The following is a 25,054-nucleotide window of genomic DNA, read 5'->3' as shown; positions in this document are numbered from 1 at the left end:
ATTTTAAAAGAATTGCAAGCAATTTCTTGCTTTTTGTTAAAGGACACTTGGCACATGACGTTGCATTAGAAAAATCACAATGTAAAGAGCCATTTAAATCTATAGAAACACCTACCTGTTTTAACACATATTCAGATAGGTTTTTGCTGTCCTGATGTCAGACGGTTTTTATGGTTTGAAAACAGGACATCTGTTTAGAGAACCCTTTGTTAACCAATTTCATTAGTCAAGAAATTTATTACATATGGTTTAAGTGGAATAAAATTGCCTTTGTTCTAAAAAAATATGGCGTGTAATGTAGGGTTTTCTCTATTTTCAATCTGCCTTTTTCTCCATTGAGCAAAGACATCAGGAACATTTTTGTTGCCATGGTGAAGCTTCTGTTATGGAAGCATCGTGTTAATTTTTCCTTAATGAACAAATTTAATGTAATTACATCTCCAGTTACTAAAATGTTCTTTTGTCTCTCTCTCCCTCATAATAGCTCTGTTTCAGGAATACCTACTTCCTCCCGAAAGTGTTTTCATGCTTTTTTGCCAAATTAGGATTGTTCAGAAAAATAATTTAATTTTCGAAGGAGGGAAATTATGCTGTTTTTCAGAAGTTAATGTGCCATACTCGTGTTTTGGAGTAGAGCATTTTCATTTCTATTTTAAGTACTTTTATCAACTAACAGTGTTTTAATAGTTTGAAACATCTTTATAAATGCCCATGCTTTGGGGGAAAAAATAAGTTCTGGTTCCTTCAGACAGTAGTAGTTTCTATGCAGAGAGATTCTGAATGTCTGTTAACAGACTGACATTTTCTAGCATTTTTCACTGGGGTAGGTGATCTTTGTCACCCGAGGTCTAGCTGTATCTACGGCGGGCACATTTTGGAGGTACGGTCAATGACAGAATGTCCCATCGAGGTAGCCAAACCCAGCCATTCTGTGATTCACAAATTAATACTCTGTAGATACTAATAGTTATTAAAGGGCTTTGATCCTAATTTGATCCTAATTCTAATTTAAGAAACAGAAAAGGTCTACACCTGAACTAAGCCTCTCAGGACAATGCACAGAAACCTGGAATGGATTGTTCCAGTCATGGATGCTCATTGTGGTAACGTCTCAGCGTGAGGCAGATGTTGTCGTGAGCCCCAGACATTTTATGTCTTCATTGTTCTCGCAAAGCGAATGGCCACCATGTCTTTCCGGAGAGCAAGGCTGACGTCTCATTGACTGCTCTCTCTCCCTCTGACGCCTTCTATCCGGTTAAGTACCTGCGTGTATAAACTGCATCTCCGATCAATCCCGTTGTTCCCTCCCACATGCCCCCAGCTGGTCTGGGTAGCAGCACCTCTGTGGCATCGTGGCCCGGCATTCCGTCCCAACTCTGCCATGTCCATCCGTCACAGAGTGGCAGAATGAAGGGGCATGCACGTCACCCCCAGATTAAATTCTGCGGTGTCTGCCCGTCGTGTCCTGGGTGGGCTGACAGTGCTGTGGTCCGTTTCTGGCCCCCACTCTTCCTGGAGGCTCTCTCCATCTGACAGTGAGGGTCTTGCATGGAGGAAGCACAGACCAAAGCAATGGCATGCGGCTGCAGGAACGTTGTGCGTTCAGACATTCCGGGGGGCAGCACGAGAACAAGAATGTGCAGGGAAACCCATCACCTGAGTGGTTCTCTGCATAGTGGCTGCTCGGTTTTCCCTCTGTACCTTCAGAATAAAAGCAAAAATGCAACAATACAACGTTGATTTGGGAAAAAAAAAAAAATGAACTTTGATTTTTATGTCCAGTAAAAGCCGGGTGGGCCAAAGTCAGTTTTGAAAGAGCTGGATTTGGGGTAGAACTTTAAGACTTTCATGGAGCCTGGATTTTGCTTCATTTAATCTCTGTCAACCGTATCCCTCTGGGCTGCCGTAAGTCCATTTTTCATTCCCGGTATTTTCAACTTCGGGTCGTAAAACAGAAATTCATTCTTCACATGGTTGGTGAGCGGAGCCGTGTGTCTTTAAATTACTTACATAAATTCTGACTGCTCATTGCTAATGAAGCCTGTTCTTAAAATAAGTTCAGCATGGCCTTTGAGCCCCTGCCATGGAGAGTCTTTGCAGGTCCTCATTAATGCAGTGGAATTTCCCATCCAAAGCTCTTGGCCTTTGTATTAGTTTCTGCTTCTGTGGAACACGTGAGTGTAAAAGTCAGCAGCTCAAAGCAACATGTGTTTATTATTTCAGAGTGTCTGTGGGTCAAATCTGATACAATGTAGCTGGTGCATTGGGATCCAGGTGCCGTCCAGGGCAGTGGTCTCATCCGAAGGTTCCGTTCCCAAGCTCACTCCGGTGTTTTGGGCGGGATTCTGTTCCTTGAAGATGGTCACCATGGGGGTCTCATGTCTTTGCTTCCTGTTGGCTGCAGGCCTCCCTCAGTTCCTCGTCGTGGGGGAGGGGGAATCTCTCCAACATAGAGTCTCACTTCTTTGAAATCCAGCCAGAGCAGGAGGCTGCTGGCCAGATGGAGGTCGTGATGTAACTACAATGTCAGGTTCTATCCGTTTTCCACATTCAGAACCAGGTTGTGAGTTTCTGCCACATCCGAGGGGACAGGATTATAAAGATGAGGATACCCAAAGGCGGTCACCGGGGCCAGGTAGTCGGCTGCCACAGTTTGCCTGAAAGTCTATTGCTGTCCTTATTATGGTCTACACAGAGTTGTAATAGCAGCACCGTGATGACTACCACTGACAGCTGCTGGCCTGTAGTGATGAGCCCCGTAGGCGTTTATAGCGCTCAGTGTATACTTTTATCTTCTCCATTGTATGCACAGGGTATTGTTAGGATTATCCCCGTTTTACACAAGAAAGTACCAACAGAGAGGCTGAATCACGGCCCCGGGTTTCTTCGCCACCGGTCAGGGGGCCAGGACTGAAATGTCACATCACCTGCCAAAACCACGTTTGTCACTCCAGTGCTTACTGGGGTGGGTGCTGTGATCCTGTGGATTCCCTCCAGAATGGGGTCATTCTGTGACACGTGCAACCCTGAAACCTTCTGGAGGCCGTCACATACGTTATCCAGTTTTTGCCCCATAAGTGGGTTGAACTGGAATGGATTTGGTCGAACTGTCAGTGACTTTCTCATCCTCCATTCAGGGGCTGTCTCCCACTGGATCATTTCGGAGACTTTTTCTTCTCCTTGTAGGGAGGCGGGGAGATGCACTTCCTCCCCCACCCCCCAGCTTTATTGAGGTGTAAGGGACAAATGAAATTGTGTACATCTGTAACGGAAACGTGATGATTTCATATCTATATAGATTGTGAAATGATGACCACAAATCAGTTAGTTAACATACTCCTGGACTCACGTAGTAGTCAGCATTTTGTGGTGTGTGGTGAGAATGTTTACCATCTACTGTCAAAGGGCGTAGCAGGTGTAGAGCCCAGAATCATTAACTGTAGTCACCGTGCTGTCCACCGGGTCCATAGGACATGGTCATCATTTAACCGAACACGTGTCCCCTTGGACCAGCTTCCCCAGTGTCTCTGCCCCCTAGCGAACCGTTCAGTTCTTTCCCTTTTTCAAGGTTGCCCATTTGTTTTCATACGGCGTTTGTCTGTCTGCGTCTGGCCTAGAATCTTCCTGGTTCATCACGGTTCTCGCAGATGGCAGCCTTTCCTTCTTTTCACGACTGAGTAATATTCCACCATCCATACAGAGACCACGTCTTCTTCATGCATCTGTTGGCCGATGCGGGGCTCGTTCCTGAGCCTTGGCCGTTGCAAACAGTGCAGAGAACACAGGAGTGTGGGGGTCTCCGAGATGGTGGTTGTCTGGAAACCCTTTATTTCCACCATGGGGGCTGACTCCCCGTGGCAGAGACAGGATCGCAGGGGACGGTGCGTGAGCCCGAGGCACAGGCAGCTTGTGCTTTGTGCCCAAGACCTCGGGGCTGGTGGCCTGAGTGGGACAAGACCCCTGACTCGTAATTCTCCACACGCTGCTTCCTGACAAGCAGGAAGGAAAAGCCACCAAGGAGAGAATGGAGAGCAGCGTTAGGGATAACCCAATGGCTTCGATCAGAGCCACAAGTCCATGCGTTGCTTGTCTTTAGAGGAAGGGAGGGCTGGAGAGCAGAGTTTGATTTTTCCAGAAGGGAGGATGCTTGGTGGAGGAGAGAGATGCAGCAAGGGGGGCAGTGGAAGTAGGTATGGACAGAGAAGACAGAGAAGACGGTGTCGTTCCCGGCCACCAGCGTGTCAGGGGGCCGAGGACCCTGTCCTTTGGGTTCCTAGAGGCAGCTGGAACATGAGCGTTGGGAGACGGGTCTCCCCCGGTGCGCAGGGAAGCTGGTGCCCTGCACACACCGCAGAGACCCACAGGAGGCAGGTGAAGCCCGGTCAGGGCCCCACCTTCTCTTTGAAGGCCTTCACAGGACTGCTGCGCACGTGCGCGGGACTCGAAAGCTGCTGTGAGCGGTGGGGGCCCGGCCCGGCCGTCGGGCGTCATCGGTGAGCGTTGAAGATAGGCCCGTGGGTGCAGAGGAGGAGTTCGCGGTGACTCAGGTGGGTGGCCGTTGCCACATCCTCCTGTAGACGCGGCCTGCTTGCGCGGGTGAGCAGAGAGGGCGGCGGCAGGTGCAGGACGCAGACGGGAACTCGGCAGCAGGTGCAGGACGCAGACGGGAACTCGGCAGCAGGTGCAGGACGCAGACGGGAACTCGGCGGCTCTCCCTGGTGGCCGTTGTGCTGGCGGGGAGCAGGTGAGCATTTTCTGGTGAGCAGCAGGCCCCAGAGCAAGGACTCCTCCCATCTCCGGCCTCAGTCCTGCCCAGGCTGGCCAGCCGTGTGCGTATCAGCGGTCAGCTAAGAACCAGTCCTCGTTGATTTACTAGATAAACCAGTCGCAGTCATGCCGTACAGGTAAATCAATCGGGGGATGAGCACCTCCTTCCAGGACTTGTCCATGCAGGTCACTAGGTACAGGACCAGCCAAAGTGCGTACAGGGCCTGCGCCCACTCGCCAGGCTGTGGTTTCCAAGTTGAAAGTTATATGTCTTTACTCTGGGTATGAAGTGATGCGTGAAAGACAGAGGTGAAGCCGTGACCTCAGGGCTGTGGCTGTCGCCTTGTCGGGGCGGGAACTGTCCCCCCTTGTGTGCTTATTAGGGACCTGCTCCTTTAGGTGCTGCCGGTATCAGTTAGGGATTTGCAAGGCGTCCAGTCCACGCAGGGACCCCGGCCGTGCCCACTGTCCACATCCCATGGGCATCCCTAGTGGGGTCATCCTCAAGCTGTTCTGTGTGGCGGTTCTCCTGGTGACAGACGGATGCTTGTCTTTGAATCCTCCTCTTATCCGTACAACCTTCCAGCCGTCTGACACGCACTGCCCCGTGCTTGTTAATCGCCTGTTCGGGGGAGTAGGAGCGAGGCATGTTAATGCAGCAGAGAAAGAACGTCCGCACTTTGTCTCACGCAGCTTCCCTGGGTCCCCGTTGCCCCAGCCGCTGCCCCCGTGGGGCCCACGGCATGGTTGGGGATGAGAGCATCTTTCCCGGCTTCTGTACACACTAGAGGTCAGCGGTTTTTGCACCTTTGCTCAGAGATGGTCTGACCACATTTGCTCGGTTGCCGAGACCGCTTGGCGTCCGAGGGTATGTTCTGAGAGGAGGGCGTGCAGGCAACACGGCAGTGGGATACGACTGCAGACTGTGGTGTTGGGTCCCCACAGGGCAGGGCCCCGAGCTCCGCCCCAGCCAGGGAGCCGGGTAAAGAGCATCCCCACCAACTTGCGTCCTCACTCTGGCTCAGAGTGGATGGGAGCACCGGCTTGGGGCTGAGAACCCCCGAGACGGACGGGGACAGAGTGCGGAGGGAGACCGCGGATGCACGGGAAGCTGACGTTCTCCCACAGAGCAGAGACTCTGATGCCGAGGAGGACAGGCTTCTGGGTCCCGCTGGAAGGTTGAACAAGGACCCTGACCCCCACCTGCTGTCCAAGAAGAGGGCAGAGCAGGACCAGGTCAGCAGAAGACAGGAGGGGAGACCTCCCTGCCCATGGACCGACAAGCCAGCAGGAAGAGCGGGTTTAGCGTCCCGAGACCCGGAGAACAGAAGCTCCAGGTGGTTCTGAAGGTGGCGCAGGAAGGACAGTGGAGACCAGAGGACTGTTTGCACCTGTGCGCGGAAGACACTGGATTTCTCGGTGTCTGTCCGAAGGCTGCCGAGCGGGCAGGGCCCCGGGGTCACGGAGAAAGGGCCTCAGGAGACTCTGAGCTCTGGGTGCCAGACCTGGCTGGGGCCCAGGGAAACGAGGGGTCGGGACGAGGGGGGAGCATCCACGTCCGTGTCGCGGAGGGAGGGCAGCCGGCTCCTCCCTTCACCGCAGGCCCGGAGTGCGGCCAGCCAGAGACACTTGTCCCCCTGCAGGAGATGCGGGTGCTCCACAGGACACAGGCCGGGGCAGGAGGCTGCGGGGTCCTGACCGTTCACCCTGCCCACACACACGCAGGCCTTGGATGCGCTTCCTGCGTCCTGCCCCGCAGAGGGATTAGACCCGCAGGAGGCCTGGGATCCGAGCAGGGTCTCTACCCCGGGGCGGGGACGGCTCCGTGCTGTAGGACGGAGCGCTGAGGGCACACGCAGCACACAGTACGCCGGCCGCGTGTTCGCAGGGAGCGGGTTTCCCTCGATACCGTAACCAACAGGGACCGCTCCGGAGGCCTTAAACCCCAGTGATTCACGCATCCCAATGTTCTGGAGGCACGAAGTCTGCAGGGAGGCTTCTGGGGTTGAAATGAGCGCGTCCGCCGGGCCCTGCTGGACTCTGGCAAGGGCAATCGGCTTCCTCGTCTTCAGCGGCTTCTAGAAGCCCCCACACGCCTGGGCTCCTGGGTCCCCATCACGCCACCTTCCCCCTCCCTTTGCTCCTGTGGCTGCCGGATGCCCCACTGCCTCCCGTCTGTGAGGACATTCAGGAGCGCGTTGGGCCCAGCTGGACCGTCTCGGCTCACCTCCCTGTCGCAAGATCTCCCATCCGCAGAGTCCCCTTCCCCGGGAAGGTCACGTGCTCGCTGTTAGCAAGGGTTAGGATGTGGGCGTCACGGCACGCGAGTGTGCGTTGTGATGACCATGTGGGTTCCCTACGTTGGGGGCGTTTGCTCCGCCTGACGACCCAGCAGCTCTCACAGCCGTGCCTTGAGTTTGCAACTACTTACCCCGGTTTCCTTAAAAAAAAGAGAAAAAAAAGTGTCATTTTACAAAAGAACTGATTTGGGAGCACCTCTCAGTTCGTGGCTCAAATAGAGAGCTTTTACCTAAGCATGGAGCTGGCCTGCTGGAGAGACCTGACCCGTGATTGCGTTTGCATTTTTCCAAAGAGAGTGTATGTTTTGGCGTCGGGTAGAAATGAGGGGTCATTGCTTGCCCGTCCTTGGAACAATGAGGGGTCATTGCTTGCCTGTCCTTGGGGAAATGAGAGGTCATTGCTGTCCTTGGAGAAAGAAGTGCTTGTTTTGGAAACAAGGAGATGTGTCAGCATGTCTTTGGGGCACATGCTGTCCGGGGCGGACGGGTGAGAGGAAGGTCCCAGGAAAGGAGATGGTGGGCCACACACAGGCGTCTTTCACTTCCCTCTGTCTTCTTGCCCTTTGCAGAAACATGAGGGTCCCTGTGCCGCTGCTGCTGCTGCTCCTGTGGGAGGCCCACAGCCACGCGGCCTCGAGGCCCAACTTCGTCCTGCTGATGGCCGACGACCTTGGCATCGGAGATCCCGGTTGCTATGGCAACAAGACGCTCAGGTGCGCTGGCTGGCGGGGTTGCTGCGTGGACAGCGGGCCGTCCTCGCTGGCCGCGGCCACGAGGGATGTGAGCTCACACACACACACAGAGCGCAGAACGCCCACACGGGTCTTGAAGACAAGACACTTAGATCCATACCGGTGGCAACGTTCACGGGTGACTTTACATAGCTACGCACTGACAGTGGTGGTAGGAAGACGGGTGGGACTTGGGCTCTTTGCACAAGGTAAGCCCAGAAAGCTAAAAAGACCTTCACAAGGACTCTTTCTCACTCAGCCATGCTGGGTGGCTTTTCACCCATCCGCCTTCAGTTCTTCCCGTTGCTTTAGATGTTTTACGTAAGTCTCTCGGTTGGGTACTCGCTTCACTGCAGTGGGCACCCCCGTGGCCCCCGTCCCTGCTCTCCAGCTCCAAGTCTTGTTTTTACAATTACCAGCCACCCTGGCCTGGAACAGGTGGCCCAGGGACACACACCAGGTTGGAAGACTGCACAACTTCTCAAGCAGCCGGGGTCATTATGGTAGGGGAGAATCACAACGGGCACAGGACTTAGGGACAGAGGGGGGCTTTCTGTGTCTCAGCACCCTACGTCACACCGCATTGACGTCAGACGACGTGGAAGGGCCCCTTGATTTAAAAACAAAAGTCGGTCCTTGTCTCATAGGATAGTGGCATCAACACTTGCATTTTCTCTTTATAATCATGGAGAGATGTGACCTGAACGGCTTCTGAGCCTCATGTTACCAACAATCAGTACGAACGGAATGACACAAGGTCGGGGAAATGGAGATCATTAGCTTTTCCTAGAATTTTCTTGTAAGATCTGTGAATCATCATCAGAATCGCATGATGCCAGGGGACGGATGCACCGGAGAGTCCCGCGGACGCGGGTGGTCTCACGCTGGCTCATCTTGTTTTCAACCTGGCGAGGGTTCTCGGAAGACTGTTACGTAGCATTGTGTCAGATCAAACAGAAAGCGGGCATCCGTTGTCCTTTTGAGGATGACACGGCCTGCAGATGTGGGTCGGTTCCGTGCTGAAGCTTTGCGTCAGCGGCTGCTTGTTGTGTTTGAAACGTGCCTTCACTTGCACCATTGGTTAGAGCTTGAAACACACGGACGAGGACAGAATCCAACGGACTGCTTACGTTTTCCTCCCCACCTGGGGCCTCGCGTTGTAAAACGTGTAGGTCTTACGTTTGGACGCTTTCTTATACCTCCGTTGCTACTAATTTGTTTTTTTCTGAGCAGAGTCTTTGTCATTTCTTAAATTTTGTTTATGATTTTTTCACTTTATTTTTTATTGTATTGTTATTTAAAATTAATTAACATTTAGGATATTAATACTTTCAAGGGTAGAATGTAGCAACTCATCAGTTGCACACAATAGAATACTCATTGTATCACGTAAGCTCCGTAATGCCCATCACCTAGTTACTCCACCGCCACCCGCCTCCCCTCCAACAGCCTGCAGTTTGTTTTTCCTAGAATTAAGTGTCTCTCATGGTTGATCCGCTCTCTGATTTCATCTTATTTTGTTTTGCCTTCCCTTCCCCGACGCGCGTCTGTTTTATTTCTTAAATTCCACCTTGGAATATTACTCAGCCATCAAAAAGAATGAAATCTTTTCCATATACAATGACATCACCAGGACCAGAGAGTATTATGCTAAGTGAAATCAGTCCGAGAAAGATAAATATCCTATGATTTTTAGGATCATACGGATTCCCGAATATCACTGAGAAAATACGTGACCTTTCCGACGCAGGTGTTTTAATCCAAAAATTACAGTCAAGTTTTAATGTTCCATTTCTACCAGATCTCAAAAGAAAAAAAAAAAAAGCATATACAATCACAGTGAAGAACTTATGCACCTGTCTTGTTCCATAACAGATTCCAGTTCCTTACGAATTTTATTTTTTGTTTTATATGGAATCAGCTCAGACCCCCAACGTAGTCAGATATTTCTGTGGGCCAGTCTAGGCATGAGAAGGTTGAAGTCAGATACACAGATTCGGTCTTCTGTGCCTTCTAAATCTCGTGACGGAAGGCAGGAGCGGGGGGGGGGGGGGGTTGGGCTGTTAAATGCATATGCTGAATTCATGGATGAGAGAGCAGGTGGACGTGAGCAGTGCAGGGAGATGACCTTCACCTTGTATCAGCAAGGGCTAGTCTGTGTGGGCCCCGGAGCAGACGGCTGTGGGCCATGATGAACAGGATGTGTACTCCTGCCTCTGTGCTTCTGTGTCTAAGGGAGCAGTTCGCCGTGCTGTCCCTTTATAATGAGGAGCTGCTGGGACAGGGTCTGTGTCCTACATATGGACCGGGCCCCCTCATGGGACAAGGTTGGCCGTAGGAGGCCCACGAGAATCCCGTCTCTGCCAGGAGCTAAAGGATGGAAGGTAGCCAGGTTGGCAGAGAGGCAGCGGCCACATTCCCAGTGGAGGATGTGGGCTGAGAGCTCAGCACAGCCGCAGAACGGAAAGAGGTTCATTCCTGAATGCCTAGCAAGAGTGGAATGTCACCGGGACAGGATCAGCCAGTCCATTCCCAGAGCAGAGGCACCGGGATGACTTGTGCTGTGTCACCCTTCCTTCTGCGAGCTTCCCTGGATGATTGGGAGGTGACCCGTGATAAAAAGCACAGTGCAAACCGTATGTTTCAAGGTCGTCATGAATGACATGAGTCTTCTGTTTTAGGACGCCCAATATTGATCGGTTGGCTGAAGGAGGGGTGAAGCTCACCCACCACCTGGCAGCTTCACCCCTGTGCACACCAAGCAGGGCAGCCTTCATGACAGGCCGGTACCCCATCCGATCAGGTAACCCCCAGGCTCTGTAGCCATGGCTGTGGTCCTCCTGGGGGCATCCCTGACCTCCTCCTTCAATGGATCGTTTCTCCTGCTTCAGGAATGGCGTCTGAGTCCCTCATGGGGGTGTTTATCTTCTCCGCCTCTTCTGGAGGACTTCCCACCAGTGAGATTACCTTTGCCAAGCTTCTCAAGAATCAAGGCTATTCGACAGCTCTGATAGGTATGGGTGGCTGAGGAGGGGGAGTCGAGAGTCTGGGCAGGGTGAGTGAGAGAGGGCATGATCACTGCCTTCGGAAGGATGACACCAGTGATTACAGTTTGCACAACTTCACATAGGAGAGAAATGATTTCAATTCTAAATCCAAATACAGCACACCTGTCCTATTTGAAAGTAAAGTTGTGTGTGTGTGTGTGTGTGTGTATGGATGGTTACATAGACGATAGATAATGATAGATGGGTATATGGGTGGACTGGTGGATGTATGGATAAATAGATAACATCAGTGATAGAGGGAGGAATGGATAGATCAGTAGATGAAATAGATGATGGATGGATCATGGGTGGATGGATGGATGGATAGATGGATGGTTGGATAATAAATGGATGGAGGGATGGAGGGGTGGATGATAGTTAAACAGATGAATGGGTGCATGGATGATGAATGAATGAATGGATGATGGATAGAGAGATGGATGGATGGTTGGATGGATGGATGATGGGTGGATGGATGGATGGATGGATGGATACATGGTGAGTGGATGATGGATGAATGATGGATGATGGTTGGATGGATGGTTGGATGGATGGATGGATGGATGGATGGATGGTTGGATGGATGGATGGATGGATGGATGGATAGATGGATGGTTGGATAGATGGATGGATGGATCGTTGGATAGATGGATGGATGGATGGTTGGATGGATGGTTGGGTGGATGGATGGATGGATGGATGGATGAATGAATGGATGATGGATGGATGGTTGGATGATGGTTGGATGATGGTTGGACGGATGGATAATGGATGGATGGACTGTGGATGGATGGATGGATGGATGGATGGATGGATGGTTGGATGGATGGATGGATGGATGGATAGATGGATGGTTGGATAGATGGATGGATGGATGGTTAGATGGATGGATGGATGGATGGTTGGATGGATGGATGGATAGATGGATGGTTGGATAGATGGATGGATGGATGAACGGATGGTTGGATAGATGGATGGATGATGGATGGATGGATGAAGGGATGGATGATGGATGGATGGTTGGATGATGGTTGGATGATGGTTGGACGGATGGATAATGGATGGATGGACTATGGATGGATGGATGATGATTGGATGGATGGATGGATGGATGATGGATGGATGGATGGATGATGGTTAAACATATGGATGGATGCATGCATGATGGATAGATACATGATGAATGGATGATGGATCCTGATGAGTGGTTGGATGGATGTTGGGTGAATGGATGGTTGATGGATGGTTGGATGGATGGATACTGAATGGATGAATAATGAGTGGATGGATGGGTGATGGATACCTGGAGAGGTGATGGGTGGATGGTTGGATGGTAGATGGATGGATGGATGGGTGATGGGTAGTTGGATAAATGGTTAGAAGGATAGATGAGTCACAGAGATGAGAGAGATGATAGATAATAGATTGATTAATAGATAATTATGCATGCCATGCCTCATACATACAAAACTACATACACGCACAGTGCTATTGAACATTTTATTTTATATATTAATACTAAAACTACCAGACTTTGTTTCAGTTGACATTCTCATTGGCTTTATTAAACGGATACGAACGATCTATTCTCCCTTTTTACTTGATAAACATAGGTCCACATGGGACATCAGACGAATCCTTAAATCTCTCAAAGCAGCAACATGACCGTGCTCTTTCCTCTCCTCTTGTCATAAAACCATCATGTTTTTCTTTTGTGAGGCACTCACTAATCTAGTGCTATAATCAACATTTAATAAGAATTGCACATAGATGTTTAAAATAATTTCTGAGTTACGAGTGTGACTCCGTTATGCTTCAGGGGTAGTGTTTTGGGAAAGTATTCATTTCCCCTTTTAACATTCAAGGGACAAATCCAAGTTGGTTCTGCAACTTTAATTTTAAGGAAAGGTCTTTAAAAAACACTTGTGTTTTTCTATGTATTTTTGTCACCTGCCCATTCACTATGTCAGGTGTTGGTCTTTTGTTTTATTTTGTTATGTTCAGCACAGAACTGGTAGTTGTTTTCTGGCTGAGTGAGTCAATGCCGTGTTGTGCGTGGAGAAGGAACAGAAGCACTGTGGGGTTCTACAGAACAGGAGCTGGGCTAGTCCGTGTACAGAGCGACCCCGCGCTCCCTCGTGTGGGAAGCCGAAGCTGACACTCACGTGGGGGTGTTTGCCGGGTCTGAACGTATCATGCATTTGTCTTCTCAGGCAAGTGGCACCTTGGGACAAACTGTCACAACAAGACAGATTTTTGTCACCATCCCTTGAGCCACGGCTTTGACTATTTCCATGGGATCCCCGTGACCAACCTGCGAGACTGCAAGCCGGGGCAAGGCAGCGTCTTCACCGGGGGAATCCGGGTGGTGGTGTTCATCCCCCTGCAGATTATCGCCGTCACTCTCCTCACCCTGGCGGTGCTCAGGTTCCTGGGGCTGGTGCACGTGCCCGTCGGGGTCTTTGTCTTCCTCCTCTGCCTCGCTGCCCTGATCCTCGGCCTTCTGGTGTGCTTCCTGCATTACTTCCGGCCCCTGAACTGCTTCCTGATGAGGAACCGCGAGATCACCCAGCAGCCCTTGTCCTACGACAACCTCACGCAGAGGCTGACGGCCGACGCGGCCCAGTTCATGCGACGGTGGGTATCGCCTTTTCTCCGGATGCTGCCTGTTGCCGCGCGGTGCTTGGTGATCTCCGCGGCGGCTGGAGACTCCGGGGTGGCTTCCCTGTGCATGCTGTAGAGGTGGCAGCCAGGCTCTCAGAGGGAGGGGTGCGCCCCGTGGAATGGCCCGTGCAAGGAAGCGCGATGCCGTGGGCTCTCATCCAAGTGGCTCTGCCACGAGTCCCTCGCGTCCTCTGCTTCTGAAACCATGCCAGAAATGTCTCCTAGCCGATCCACGCCCGTCACTCTTGGAGTGGGCATTGTGTAAAGATCCGTGTTGTCCTTGAGACAGAAATGATGTAGGGAAGTCTGAAAGGGTCTGTGCAAATTTCTGAGCAGCACAGCCGTGTGAGCGGCCTGGCCGGGGCCAGGGATCTGGTTTGGGTGTGTGACGACCCGCTGAGTGCACAGTGTTGAGGGTTGCCATCGGCTAAGGGAGTAACCCTCCACGGAGCAGGGCGGTGTCCATCCCAAGGAGACACTATGTCAGGAGCCCCTGCTATTGAAGGCAGACCAGACTCTTGTGTTCTGTTTGGAACGCTGGTGTGTGTGGCCACTTGGCACGTACATGCTGAGAGCGTGTGTGGCTCGGGTCCCCTGCGCGGGTCCCAGCTAAAGGGCAGGAGGAAGGACGTGATGCTGTTCCGGACAGAAGGAGGAAGATTTTAGGCTAGCGGTCACGCTCCTGGCCTCTCTGGTCATCACGGGCACGTGGAGGTACTGCTGAGTTAGCGGTGCCTTCGAGAGCCTGAGTAACCGTTGGCCCACACAGCCGGAGTAGGGACTGCCTAGGCTTTGTGTTAGCACAACCTAGAGGCGGTGACAGCCTGCAGATCACCAGTCTCACGTCCTGCCCTTCCTACTGTGGAGCGATCGGGCAAGGCCGCACGCTCCCTGCGCGCGTCTGAACCCCGTGTCTCCTAGGACGCTCGGAGAAGTAGCTTGGGCGCCGTGGGGGTTTTGCCACCAAAGCCACAGCCGTCATCATGCCTGTTGCTTTTTCTCCAAGGAGACGCTGGCTTGTGATCAGAGGCAAGTCTTAGAAGTGTATGAGGTCCACAGTTGATACCGTCATCGGGTCTGGCGTACGCAGAGTGTTCCTAGAAACAAGGTTCTCCTCATTTCTTCCTAGTACGGGGGTCGCTTCTGAAACTTTCCCTCTTCCTGGGCTGAGTGTTCACTTTTAAAAACCCTCTGGCGGTGACAGTAAATTAGTGTCGTCGCTCAACAGTGGGGCACGGTCCCCGTGGATGACAAGGCTGTCAGCTCGTGGGTTAACTCGCCGGGTTTTAGGAGCCAACGAACGGCCATTCCCAGGTAGGACGGCGCCCCACGGGGTTGCACTTGTGTCCGTCAAAGCTCGAAACCCAGCAGCGTGAGGATGCCAAGATTGAAAGCGTCTGGATGAAACCATCCTTGTCCCGCTGTGTGCGACGTGCGATACCTGACTCGGCCCGTGGCATAGCCAGGCACCTTGAGAATCCACTTCCTATGGCACCAGAGAAACATAGCCGTATTTGCAAAAAAAAAAAAAAAAGAATATGATTCTGAGGATGGGAAGACGCATTTCTAAGCACGCCTCACTGCCCGGCATATCCTGGGATACGTAAGGTCTTTATTTACCATGTTCACGCGGGAAAGGGGTTCAGACGTAGGAGCAGAAGGAAAATGACCGAAAACAGACGCAGTGTTTGTGGCGTCTGTGCGTACGCGTCTGAGTTCAGAACTTCACGGTGCAGAGTGCTTCCTTCAGGGCATTCACAGAAGAGACGGGGGCGGCCCACTTCCCGTCCAACTCATACGTCGGAAGTAGCACAGAGGATGATTTACACGCTTATTTCTCAAATTTACGTTCGTCCCGTAAGCCTTATCTCTGGACGGGTTTACCGTGCCGATGCTCCCTGGAGCTGTGGACCGTTGGACAGCAGGGGCGGGAGGCAGAGCCCCTACCATGCTCTCAGAGGAGGCCTCCCCTTGCCAGGGTTGCTACCAACGTGCCCCCCGATTGAAGTGCACACGTCTGTACAACGGCGCACTCCATGGTGCCCCTAATTCCTAAATTAGGAATTTAGTCTTAGGGATGAAATGCATCCTGGGGACATGCTTCTGTTGGGAAGCCAGATAATTAGGTCTCCACACCATATGTTAAAAGCCACAGAGTCGTGCAAAAGACAGGTCATCCTTAATGCAATTTAATTAGCAAGAAGTCCATGTCGCTCTGTCAAGCAGAATAGAGCTGTGGGTTTCTTAGGGATGCCCAGCGCGCTGTCTGTGTCCTGAGTGAAGGACCCTGCAGCCATCTGGCTGGTCCCCTGGGCTGTCGGTTGCTTCCGGGCTCTGTAACTCACAGACAGCGTGGGGGCACCGTGCGCACAGCGGCGTAGCTTGGGGCACGTTCAAGTATGAATGACCTTCACGGAGCGCTTGTCTGTGACCCACCAGGCCCTGGGGATACGCACGTCACCCGGGACACATTCCACAATCCCCATCTCCTTCTTGCTGCAGAACATCCCCGTGGCCTGGGAGAAAGAGACGGCTTCTTGTGGAGGACTTTGAGTCTCCACACTTCGGAGCGGAGGGCCAGAGCCGTGTGGGTGATAGCAGAGATCAGATCCAGATAGCACAGCACATTGCCTACGAAGGCCGTCCTCTCTGTCGGACTGGGCCATGTGGATCTCTTTGACCTGCTTCGGACTCTGCCAGCTCCACCTCCTCTTTACAAGAGGAGGAGGAAGCAGATCAGGGAATGATATAGATGGAAACAGAAGACTCGGGGTCTCGTGCCCCCGAAGTAGAACGCATCCCGGGGATTCTTACGGGAGCTCTGATGTCCGTCCCGTCATTGCCATGGAGATGGAGACTTTGCTGACTCTGAAAAGAATTCACAAGCTGCCTAGGAACAGGTGAACTCAGTGAGTTCATTTGATTCACCAAGTAGTTTTCCCTTCGTGTACGCCAAGGCCACATTTAAAAAGGTTGATGCCAGTGGGGAGAAGGAGACCTATGTTGCTTGTCGTCTTGGACAGAGCAGGTGAACTTTGGTCACTCTCGGTGCGCAGAGCTGGTGATGTCGGACCCTTTCTTCCCTAAATACATCGAAAACAATGCTTGGTGGCTGGAAAGAACATTTACATTGAAAGAAGCTGCTCTCTTTCTCTGCGAGCCACCCATGTGTAGGCTGAAGAGGGTGTTTCCAAGGAGGATGGCGTCCTACGCACACCCTTGAGATTTGTACGGTTTACGGTCTCCGGTCACTGCGTTCGTAAATTCCTATGACCTTTACCGCAGGTGTTCGGATGCCCAGGCCTCCACGTTCAAGGCGTACTGAACAAACTCTGGGTGTATCTTGTATGTATACGGCGTGTTCTCTGCCAGCGCGTGGGTATTCTAAGAGGCTGTCATCAGAAGTGAGATAAACGGTAGTCATTCCCGGTTATGCTCAGGATGGGGCATCTGAGGACAAACCCACCGTCTGGAAAAGAGCTGGACGTCTGTTTTTAATCTCTGCCTTCCCAGAGCGGTGAGATCACGTTTCTGCCACGTTAACACACCCTGACCCCTGACTGGTCCCACAAGAGAGGTGAGCGCGCTGTGGAAGTGATGGAAAGCATGGTGCACTGGGGGACGTCACGTGGTCATGGAAAGACGACGTCCTCACAGGAGGGTGGTGGGGAAGAGCTCCGTGTGCCGTGTCCTGTGCTCTGGAGCTGTATAGGAGACTGAGACTTCCTCCTGCAAGTGCGGCTGGTGTCCTCAAAAAGCCCTAAAACGTGGGACCGCTGATAAATGGGCCATTAGGAGACCTGACCTTTTATCCGGTTCTGCTGCCGTCGATAGTGGGCACAGTCGGAAGCCTGACATGCACTTACAGGGTAGCCTTTGACAGCCAGGCCTTTGACACCTGCAGCCACACCGTGGTGGACGTGGCCATACTGAATGGCTGGGATTTGGCGCAGAGCATGTTGCAAAGAAAGAGATCGCAGGATGACTTGATGAGTTTCAGTAAGCGTTGAAGCCACACGGGAGTAGCGGGGGTATCGATCTTTAATTCACGGCTGCGGTCATGCATCAGAGCAGAATTCAGGGTCGCACACAGGGAGACACACACACGCACACGCTCGCCCGCGGAAAGGTTAGGTAATTCAAGAACGGTCTTGCTGCGTAAGGCTAGATGCCCTAGGATGGGCCTCTGCTGTGCCCAGGTCATTGGGACACAGGTTCCAGAGTGAAGGGGACCTCTGGCTCGTCAAAGGGGCCCCCGTCCCAGGTAGAGCGTTCTGGAAGCCATCTTCAGTTGTGGAGGGAGGCTTGCTTTTCGTGATTCCGCGATCCGTGTCATCCCTGACGGAGTGGGGCTTCGATAAGGCACTGTCCCCCCCCCACCACCCCGTTCTCTATCAAACACACAGATCCCTTTTATGCCCTGGGATCATGGTCCAAACTGGAAATCAGGAGGCATGAGCCCTGCCTGTCGAGTTCACAGGTCCACGGCAGGTCCAGGGAATGAGGGATGGGTGGTATCGGTCCTGGAGCCCCCGGGAATGGGATGTGACTCAGCTCCTTCCTGGTGGTGAGCGGCTGCCCTACAGGAATGCGGGCTGGGGCCGCCGACTTCCCGCTCTGCAGACTTTGCCAGAGAAAGCAGAAATGCTGGTTCGTGAGAGGAGCCCTGTGGGGGGAACTTCCCAGTGGTCTCGATATTAGCTTGTTTTTTTAGCGCTCAGAACCCTGCTGGATGATTGAATGGCTGCTCTGTCTGCACCTCAGCCTATACCCCGGCCGACTCTGCTCCCAGGGTCATCAGTTCCTGTCCCTGTCCCCAGGCTTAGCATGAACGTCCAGAATCTGTCTGGTATTGTCTGAGTCGGAACACTTATTCCTAGCAGGACAGATTTGCTCCTACGGGGTGAATACACTCTCTTCTTCCTCTCCCCTTCGAGGGTCTAAGGAGGCTCTCTGAACCTTTTAAGACGCTCTTCTGGCGATGGCCAAGACACATGATTGGTTTTCCAAAGCCACCTTGGAAAATGCATCTCCTCTCTCAGAATCCCATTTCCTATTACAACAATTTTAGTTGTTTTTGAGGCCTGCCACCTAAACTGCAGGGAAACTATCCGTCTGTCCATCCGTCTACCTAATTTGCCGCATAGGCTCAGTATCTTGCCGTCTCTGGGTTCGGACGATGAATCAGTACATGCAGGGAATTTACAGCCAGAACGAGCAAAGCATCTTTCCTGCACCTGTTGCGTGGTGGGGGCGTGTGGGTGGCTTTAGGTATTTTTATTCGGATCACACTGGGGTTGGAGAGGGGCCTCACAGGTGGTGATGGACGGGGTCAGAGTCTGGCATCCTCACTGGCCAAAAAGGTCTTGATCTAATGAGAGACCTCACAGTCACAACGAGGCTGCGTCCGCGGAATCCTTGCACAGAGAGCCCCGTGTGAAGCCCTGTCCAGCTGCTGAAGCCAGTGTGCACACGCGGCAAGGATGTGAGCAAAGCCCGAAATCAAGCCGCCTTTTAAACTCTTAGACGAATTGGCTTTTAGGACACAGTGTCCATTGCATCTTTTTTGGGGGGGGGAGGAAAGAGTGGATTCCCTACTTTTCTTGTCTTTTTTAATTTTTGAAATAAAAACGTCTCTCCATGTTTCTGTGGCTGCGGCAGGGACATGTGCAACGCTAAAGAATTAAAGGACCAAAGCGTGTCAGGGAGAAAGTTGCAATTGTTGCTGTTGAAACGGCAACAGTTGAAATCCTGGTGTTCAGTTCGTCACACCAAGGACTTGCCTTCCGCGACCCCAGATGTAGCAAAGCCTGTGTATTCGTGGGGTTTTTCTGAAAGTCTTTCCAACTGCATGGACTTTCATTTTATTTTTTAAAGATTTATATATTTATTTTAGAGATGGTTCCCAGTAACGTGCCCAGGTTGGTCCTGAGCCAGCAGGGACCCGGCTCGCTCAGAGTTTGGGTTTCGGGCTGATGATCTATTTCAAAAGCCAACGGGAACCTCCGTGCGAGGAGCCGCCTTCCGTGTAAAGGGTGATGAGCAGCTGGTCTGCGGACGGCCCCGTAAGGCATTATGGGGACGGGACGAACCCAAGCGGTGTGCTCGCGGACGGCCCCGTAGAAAGGGGGTTCCTCCACATGTCGAGTCGGTCCTTCACTCCGTCGGTGCCCGGCAGCCGTCGGAAGGGCACTCGGACAACAGCCCCGCTGAGACGGAAAGGCGTTTCTGGTGCTTTCCAGGACAAAGGTGAACTCGGAACCGCTTCCATGAAACCGAAGGGCCTCCTCAAAGTGCGTTGGTCAGAGATCGGCGCCAGGCAGAGAGCAGGTGCTGGGACTCCCCGACCCCTTCTCAGCAGACCCGGGTAAAAACCCTGAGACCTTCCCACACTCCCCAGGCTCGTGACTGTTGTCACAAGGTGCCCCCCGCCCCCCGCCCCGGTTGACAGCAACTTACAGCTCTCCCCCAGCTGCGTGTTCTCACCCGTTAGAACACAGGCTGTTTTGATACACCGAGGAAAGGCTTTTGCAGTAACTTGACACTCTTTATCGCTTGGGACGCGTTCTAAGAATGTTCCTGGTGACTTCCAAAATGTCAGTGTGGACGGTGGGGCCTTTATTCGAGGAGACTAGTTCGGTCGTAGAAGGTGGGCAGTATGGCGGAACAGTTGACTTGGCGGTAGATGGGGGACAGGTGTTGCCGTAAGAAGTCTAGAAATGGGAGTATTCCAGGCAGTAGCTTGTGTGTGTGTGTCTGTGCGTGTGTTCATATTCCAAAGGGAATAGGCTTTTGAAGGCCCTCGAGTTCCTACTCATCGCTGTATAGAAAAGGAAGAATAGAATTCAAGGTCGTTCCCACAACATTCCTTCCAGAGCTGTATCCTTGGGGGACGTGTTGAGAACATAGCGGGTGAGCCTGCTGGCCCGGACAGGGCGACCGTGACTCTTCTCTTCATAGACACACCGCGCACACGTCCGTTCTCCAGCGGACACGCGCCGTGTTGGACGTCACCGTGGGGTGCTGTCTGACGTTTCAGACGGCCTCACGTCCTGCGAGGTTGGTGGCGGCGGGAACGGAGGCCCACATGCTCACGGCGTTCTGGCTCTCTCTCCTCTCGCAGGCACGCCGGGACGCCGTTCCTCCTGGTCGTGTCGTACCTGCACGTGCACACGGCCCTCTTCTCCTCCAAGGACTTTGCCGGCAAAAGCAAACACGGCGCTTACGGCGACGCGGTGGAGGAAATGGACTGGAGCGTAGGTATGTGCGTGTTTGGCTTCCGTGGCGCGTGCTCACGGGGTCTCTGAGTCATTCTCCTTCTCCCTCACGTCCTGGGAAGGGCCACCTCCGCAACCCCATGCCTGTAAAGACAGCAGATGGGTTTTTGGACAGTTTGAAAAAGGCTGGGAAGACGCCTTTTTTTTTTTTTTTTTTAAGTGTCCTCTCCATGTCTGTGAGATCACCCTGTCCCCGCCGTCTTGGCTTTTCTCTGGTAGACCCGGGCGATGTCGGGTGTGTTCTGCAGCGTGAAGGGGAAGCAAAGGGTTGGGAAGCCGGTGGTCTGAACCCGTCACTCAGCACCTGCCGTTGCCGGTGACACTGTCCCTTGTGTGGATGCTGCGCAATCCCTGTGGAAAACAGGGGACACCGTTGTCCAAATGTCACCAGCCCACAGGTTGCTTATGATTTCCATGTATTTGTTTTCCTTTCCTCTTTTTTTCCTTCTCTCATTCTTCCTGTTTTTCTTTGTGCACCAAATTGATAGTTTTTCACTCTTTCATCTACATGATTTGGAAATAAGGTGACCATTGCCAAGGAGCATTTTTTTTTTTTTTTTTTTTGGTCGGTTGGTTTTGAGCTACAAATGGAACGTGATGCTGGTTGCTTATGGGGACGATGAGAAGAACAAGTTTTGGTTTGTTCCGTTTTGTTCAGTCTCAAAAGGAGCGTTGGGAGGAGGACAGGAGCCTCGTGCTCCCTCTAACTGTCCACGCACAGCGTCCGTGAATCCGAGAGAGTCTTAAGTACTTAGGCTTCCATTCTGTCGTCTCTCGTTGAAGAGTTCACATAAGGCAAGCCCTTGGCTTCTTTCTTCTCTGAGGGTCTGGGATTCTGTAGAAGAACAGAGAGGGGGTCCCTGTGATGAATGCTGGGGCTCACGAAAGCACAACATTCCCCTTTTTGAGACTGACAGGACAGATGCCTGTACTTCCGTGGCGTGTGCTCACGGGGTCTCTGAGTCCTCCTCCTTCTCCCTCATGTCCCGGGAAGGGCCACCTCCGCGCCCCATGCCTGTGCAGATTTTCATGTATGTCCCGGACGCCAGGATGAGCTTGACTCTCTTCTGCTTCTTTCAGTGTCGCCTGTGAATCCCTTAACGTGTTCCACACCTTCGCGGTGTGACTCGGTAAAACGTTTCACCTCCTGGATGACTGTTGTGTTTCCTGGATGACCGCGTTGGTGGGGTAACGCGCGGGCTCGTGCTGGTGCCATCCAGCGGACTGATGAGTTTTTGTTTCATTATCTTGCCGGAGATGTGTCCCCTGACTCCTGAGCAAGTCTGGCGCTCAGTGTTTGCCCCCTTCAGTCCCCTCTAGAAGGAAACAGTTCACGTTTTTGAGTCTTTGAGGGTGCGTGAGACCCCGATGTCCCATCTGTAGATGATTCTGTGCTTTTCTTTTTGCCAGAAAAGCAAAGCAGTGACGTCCATGCGTCAGGACATTTCTGCTGTTTTACCAGAACATCAGAGTGTTTCAAGGAACATCCCTTCCTTCCAAGAAAAGCCTTTCCTTAGGAGGCTGAGGGGGCTGCGGCGTTCTGAAAAATTACATAATAAAATGAAACGGGGATATTTGCTTGACAACGATGCCTCCTGCAAGGGAGGCTTGTGAGAGGGCAGTGGGTAGCAGCAGAGGGCATATCTCTTCCTTTTGGAGCATTTTCTTTCAAAATTGTTGGACGCGACCTCATTCTGTAGAACCCAGCATTCTCCAGTGCAGGGTTCCCTGAACCTGGAAAGATATCGCCATGACGGAAACGTTCACTACTTAGTTGTGCTTCCTCCGTGGTCATTCCCACGCCACGTCCTTGTGTCATTGCCTTATTCTTAGCCGAGGGACGCCACTGTCTTGGATAGCTATGGTGAGGGGGCAGATCTGCAGCGAGGACCACAGAAGGGGTCCTGCACAGACCCCACATGGTAGACTCACATCCTGGATCTAGAAATCCCTCTAAGGAACCGACGGGCGGTGAGCCTTCGTTCATAATCTCAGAGACTGCCGGCGCGGGGAGTCTGCACACGTGCCGTCCTCTGTGCCATGGGCCGTCAGTGTGGGAGTCTTTGTGCTCATTGTCCCCATTCTGAAGGTGAGGCAGGTGAGGTGGGTGAAGGCTGACGCACCTGCCTGCCTCAGGTGTACATCTTACAGAATCAGTAGACGCGATGAGCAGGAACCTGAATGCAGGTGTTTCCCCAGAGCGTGAAGGTGGTTGCACCCGGTCCCACCGCTTCCCTGTGATGGGAAAGGCCACCTCGTCAGTGCCGGATGGCCAGCCGTCAGTCAGAGGGAAGGAGCTCACTCTTGCATTACGCACGTTTGTTGAATATGGGAGCCTCATTTTCTTTTTCGGAGGCGGTGAGTAATACGGATATGGTCCTTGACGTAAGGGAAGTTAGGAACCGTGGAGGATTTAGCATTCTTCCAGGAGATCCAAAAATAACGCCGTGTGGAAAGGGCTGAAGGTGTGTCCTGGCAAACCTGCCGATGTGCTGCTCCAGAGTTTGGGGAAGGGATGGACGGGCATACGGGGCCAGGACGCACAGCCCCCCGGGTCATTCTGGCAGGATACCCCCACACTGGTATCCTGGGGGCACCTGGGAGACCTTCACAGGTAATTTTCAATCCCAAGTAATTCTGAAGATGTAGAGCTTCGGGGAGGAATAAGCCAGATCGGTGTGTTCAAATGGGCACCCGGTATCTTGAGGGTGTGCCGTCCTAGCTGTTCTCCGTCCCCCAGGAAGTGGAGTGATTCTTTCTGGGGATCTTTAAAGTCGAGCGGGGCAGAGGGAGCAGGCGGAGGGCCGGAGGCGGTTGCCGCCGCTGGTTTCTTCTGTGTGCCTCGTACCGTTCCAGACGACACCTCTGGTCTGTGGGGCGGAATCTGCATGCATTGACCATTCATTCAGAGCCCCGTGCTGTTCGTAGAGCCACGGGAAGGCATCATCAATCAGCACTTCCTTAGGATTCCACTAGCCTGTCCTGGATCCTACAAAGGGAGATGCAGCTCAGGCACAATGAGGTGAACGCTGATATAAATCTCAGGCTTCAGGTCGGTCCTTTCAACTAAGAAAAAGTCCCTGATGCTTCAAGGGATGGGATCTTGTGGCTGACATGGCTTTTTTTTTTTTTTTTCCCTTTCTTTCTTTCAAACCAAAACCATAAGCTTTTTTCTTCAGCAGAAGCACCACCAGCCTTGCTGTTGGCATGGAGAAGTCTTGAGGAGCGAGTTCTCCGTTGCTCAGTATCTGTGATGTGGTACCCACTGGTGGCTGTGTCTGATGCTCTGATCGTCCCTTTCTCCCTGCCTTTCCCTCCGTGGGGCTGGACAGGGCCACCTTCTCTGGGTGCAGGGAAGGAACACACAGCCAACCAGAAGGAAAAAAGAGCAGATGTGTTCATGCAAGACAAGCTAGGTGTTATGGGACAGCGCGAGCTCCTCTTTTCCATGCCCGACGTAGAGTTAAGCACATAGCACGTGGTATCTGTGGCCACACATCAAATCCATCTTGAGGAATGGAGAATAAATTGGAAGGTCTCATTTAGCAGGTCAGGATAGTCCCAAGAACCTCAAGGAACACAAGCATGGGGAGACTTGGGTGTTGGTCAGAGCCCCTCAAACCTATGGCGTAATTCTAACCAAGGTTTGGCTTATTGGGCAAGAGTCTAATGGAGTCTCACTTTAAACATGGACTCTTTCTAGGACCGTTGTGAGACCCCGTGGATAATCCCTCACTTAGTAGGTCCATGTGCCTGGGCCTAAGTGCTCTGGTTGGGTTCATGTAGAAGACATTTGCTTCTGGAATGCTGCAGACCAGGAGCATAGCAGGGGCCCCAGAAAATCATATTTAAGGGTGAAATCAGGGGAGTCAGGTGCCTGATACTTGCAAGGTCCTGTCCAAGGTGCTAAGATTGCTAGGAAAGCGTGGCTTTTACCTGTGTGCATGAAGGTCCACCTGTGGGAGTGGATAGGCATGCTTTGAAAAGATACAGAAAACACTTGAGTAAGTCATGACTCAAGGTTTCCTTCTGTTTAAATCCAAGGTAAAAGTTGAGAGATGAACTTCCATGTTTCTGCTTCTCGTCAGCTAGCATCACAGGGTCTAAAAAGGCAATGGTAACATTCTTTTTGTGATTCTTTGGTTCTCTGAGGAATGTAATCTGGGCCACCATGCTGGATATTTCCTTTGGGATTCAATACATCAGTTTTCTGTCTTGAGTGTTTAAACGCTCCTTTTCTTGATAAACGGGGACTCCCTCTAAAGCGT

The 25,054-nt window shown here is 52.3% G+C and overlaps 1 protein-coding gene across 11 annotated transcripts in view; it reads left to right on the top strand.

Annotated features, from left to right (window-relative positions):
• Positions 1-25,054, top strand: part of LOC309856867 (steryl-sulfatase-like) — a 490,902-nt gene that overhangs the window by 58,404 nt on the left and 407,444 nt on the right. For all 11 annotated transcript variants that reach the window (XM_082718637.1, XM_082718643.1, XM_082718644.1 and 8 more), the window contains exons 2-6: positions 7,637-7,780; positions 10,480-10,601; positions 10,690-10,812; positions 13,059-13,482; positions 20,633-20,769. In XM_082718637.1, the coding sequence (XP_082574763.1) occupies positions 7,637-7,780; positions 10,480-10,601; positions 10,690-10,812; positions 13,059-13,482; positions 20,633-20,769 (950 nt within the window). The remainder of the gene's footprint in view (positions 1-7,636; positions 7,781-10,479; positions 10,602-10,689; positions 10,813-13,058; positions 13,483-20,632; positions 20,770-25,054) is intronic.

Source organism: Mustela nivalis, assembly GCF_964662115.1.
Source record: "Mustela nivalis genome assembly, chromosome: Y".
In the NCBI taxonomy this organism is placed as follows: Eukaryota; Metazoa; Chordata; class Mammalia; order Carnivora; family Mustelidae; genus Mustela; species Mustela nivalis.
Note: the sequence above shows the minus strand (reverse complement) of the source record. Positions and strands in the feature narration are given on the sequence as shown.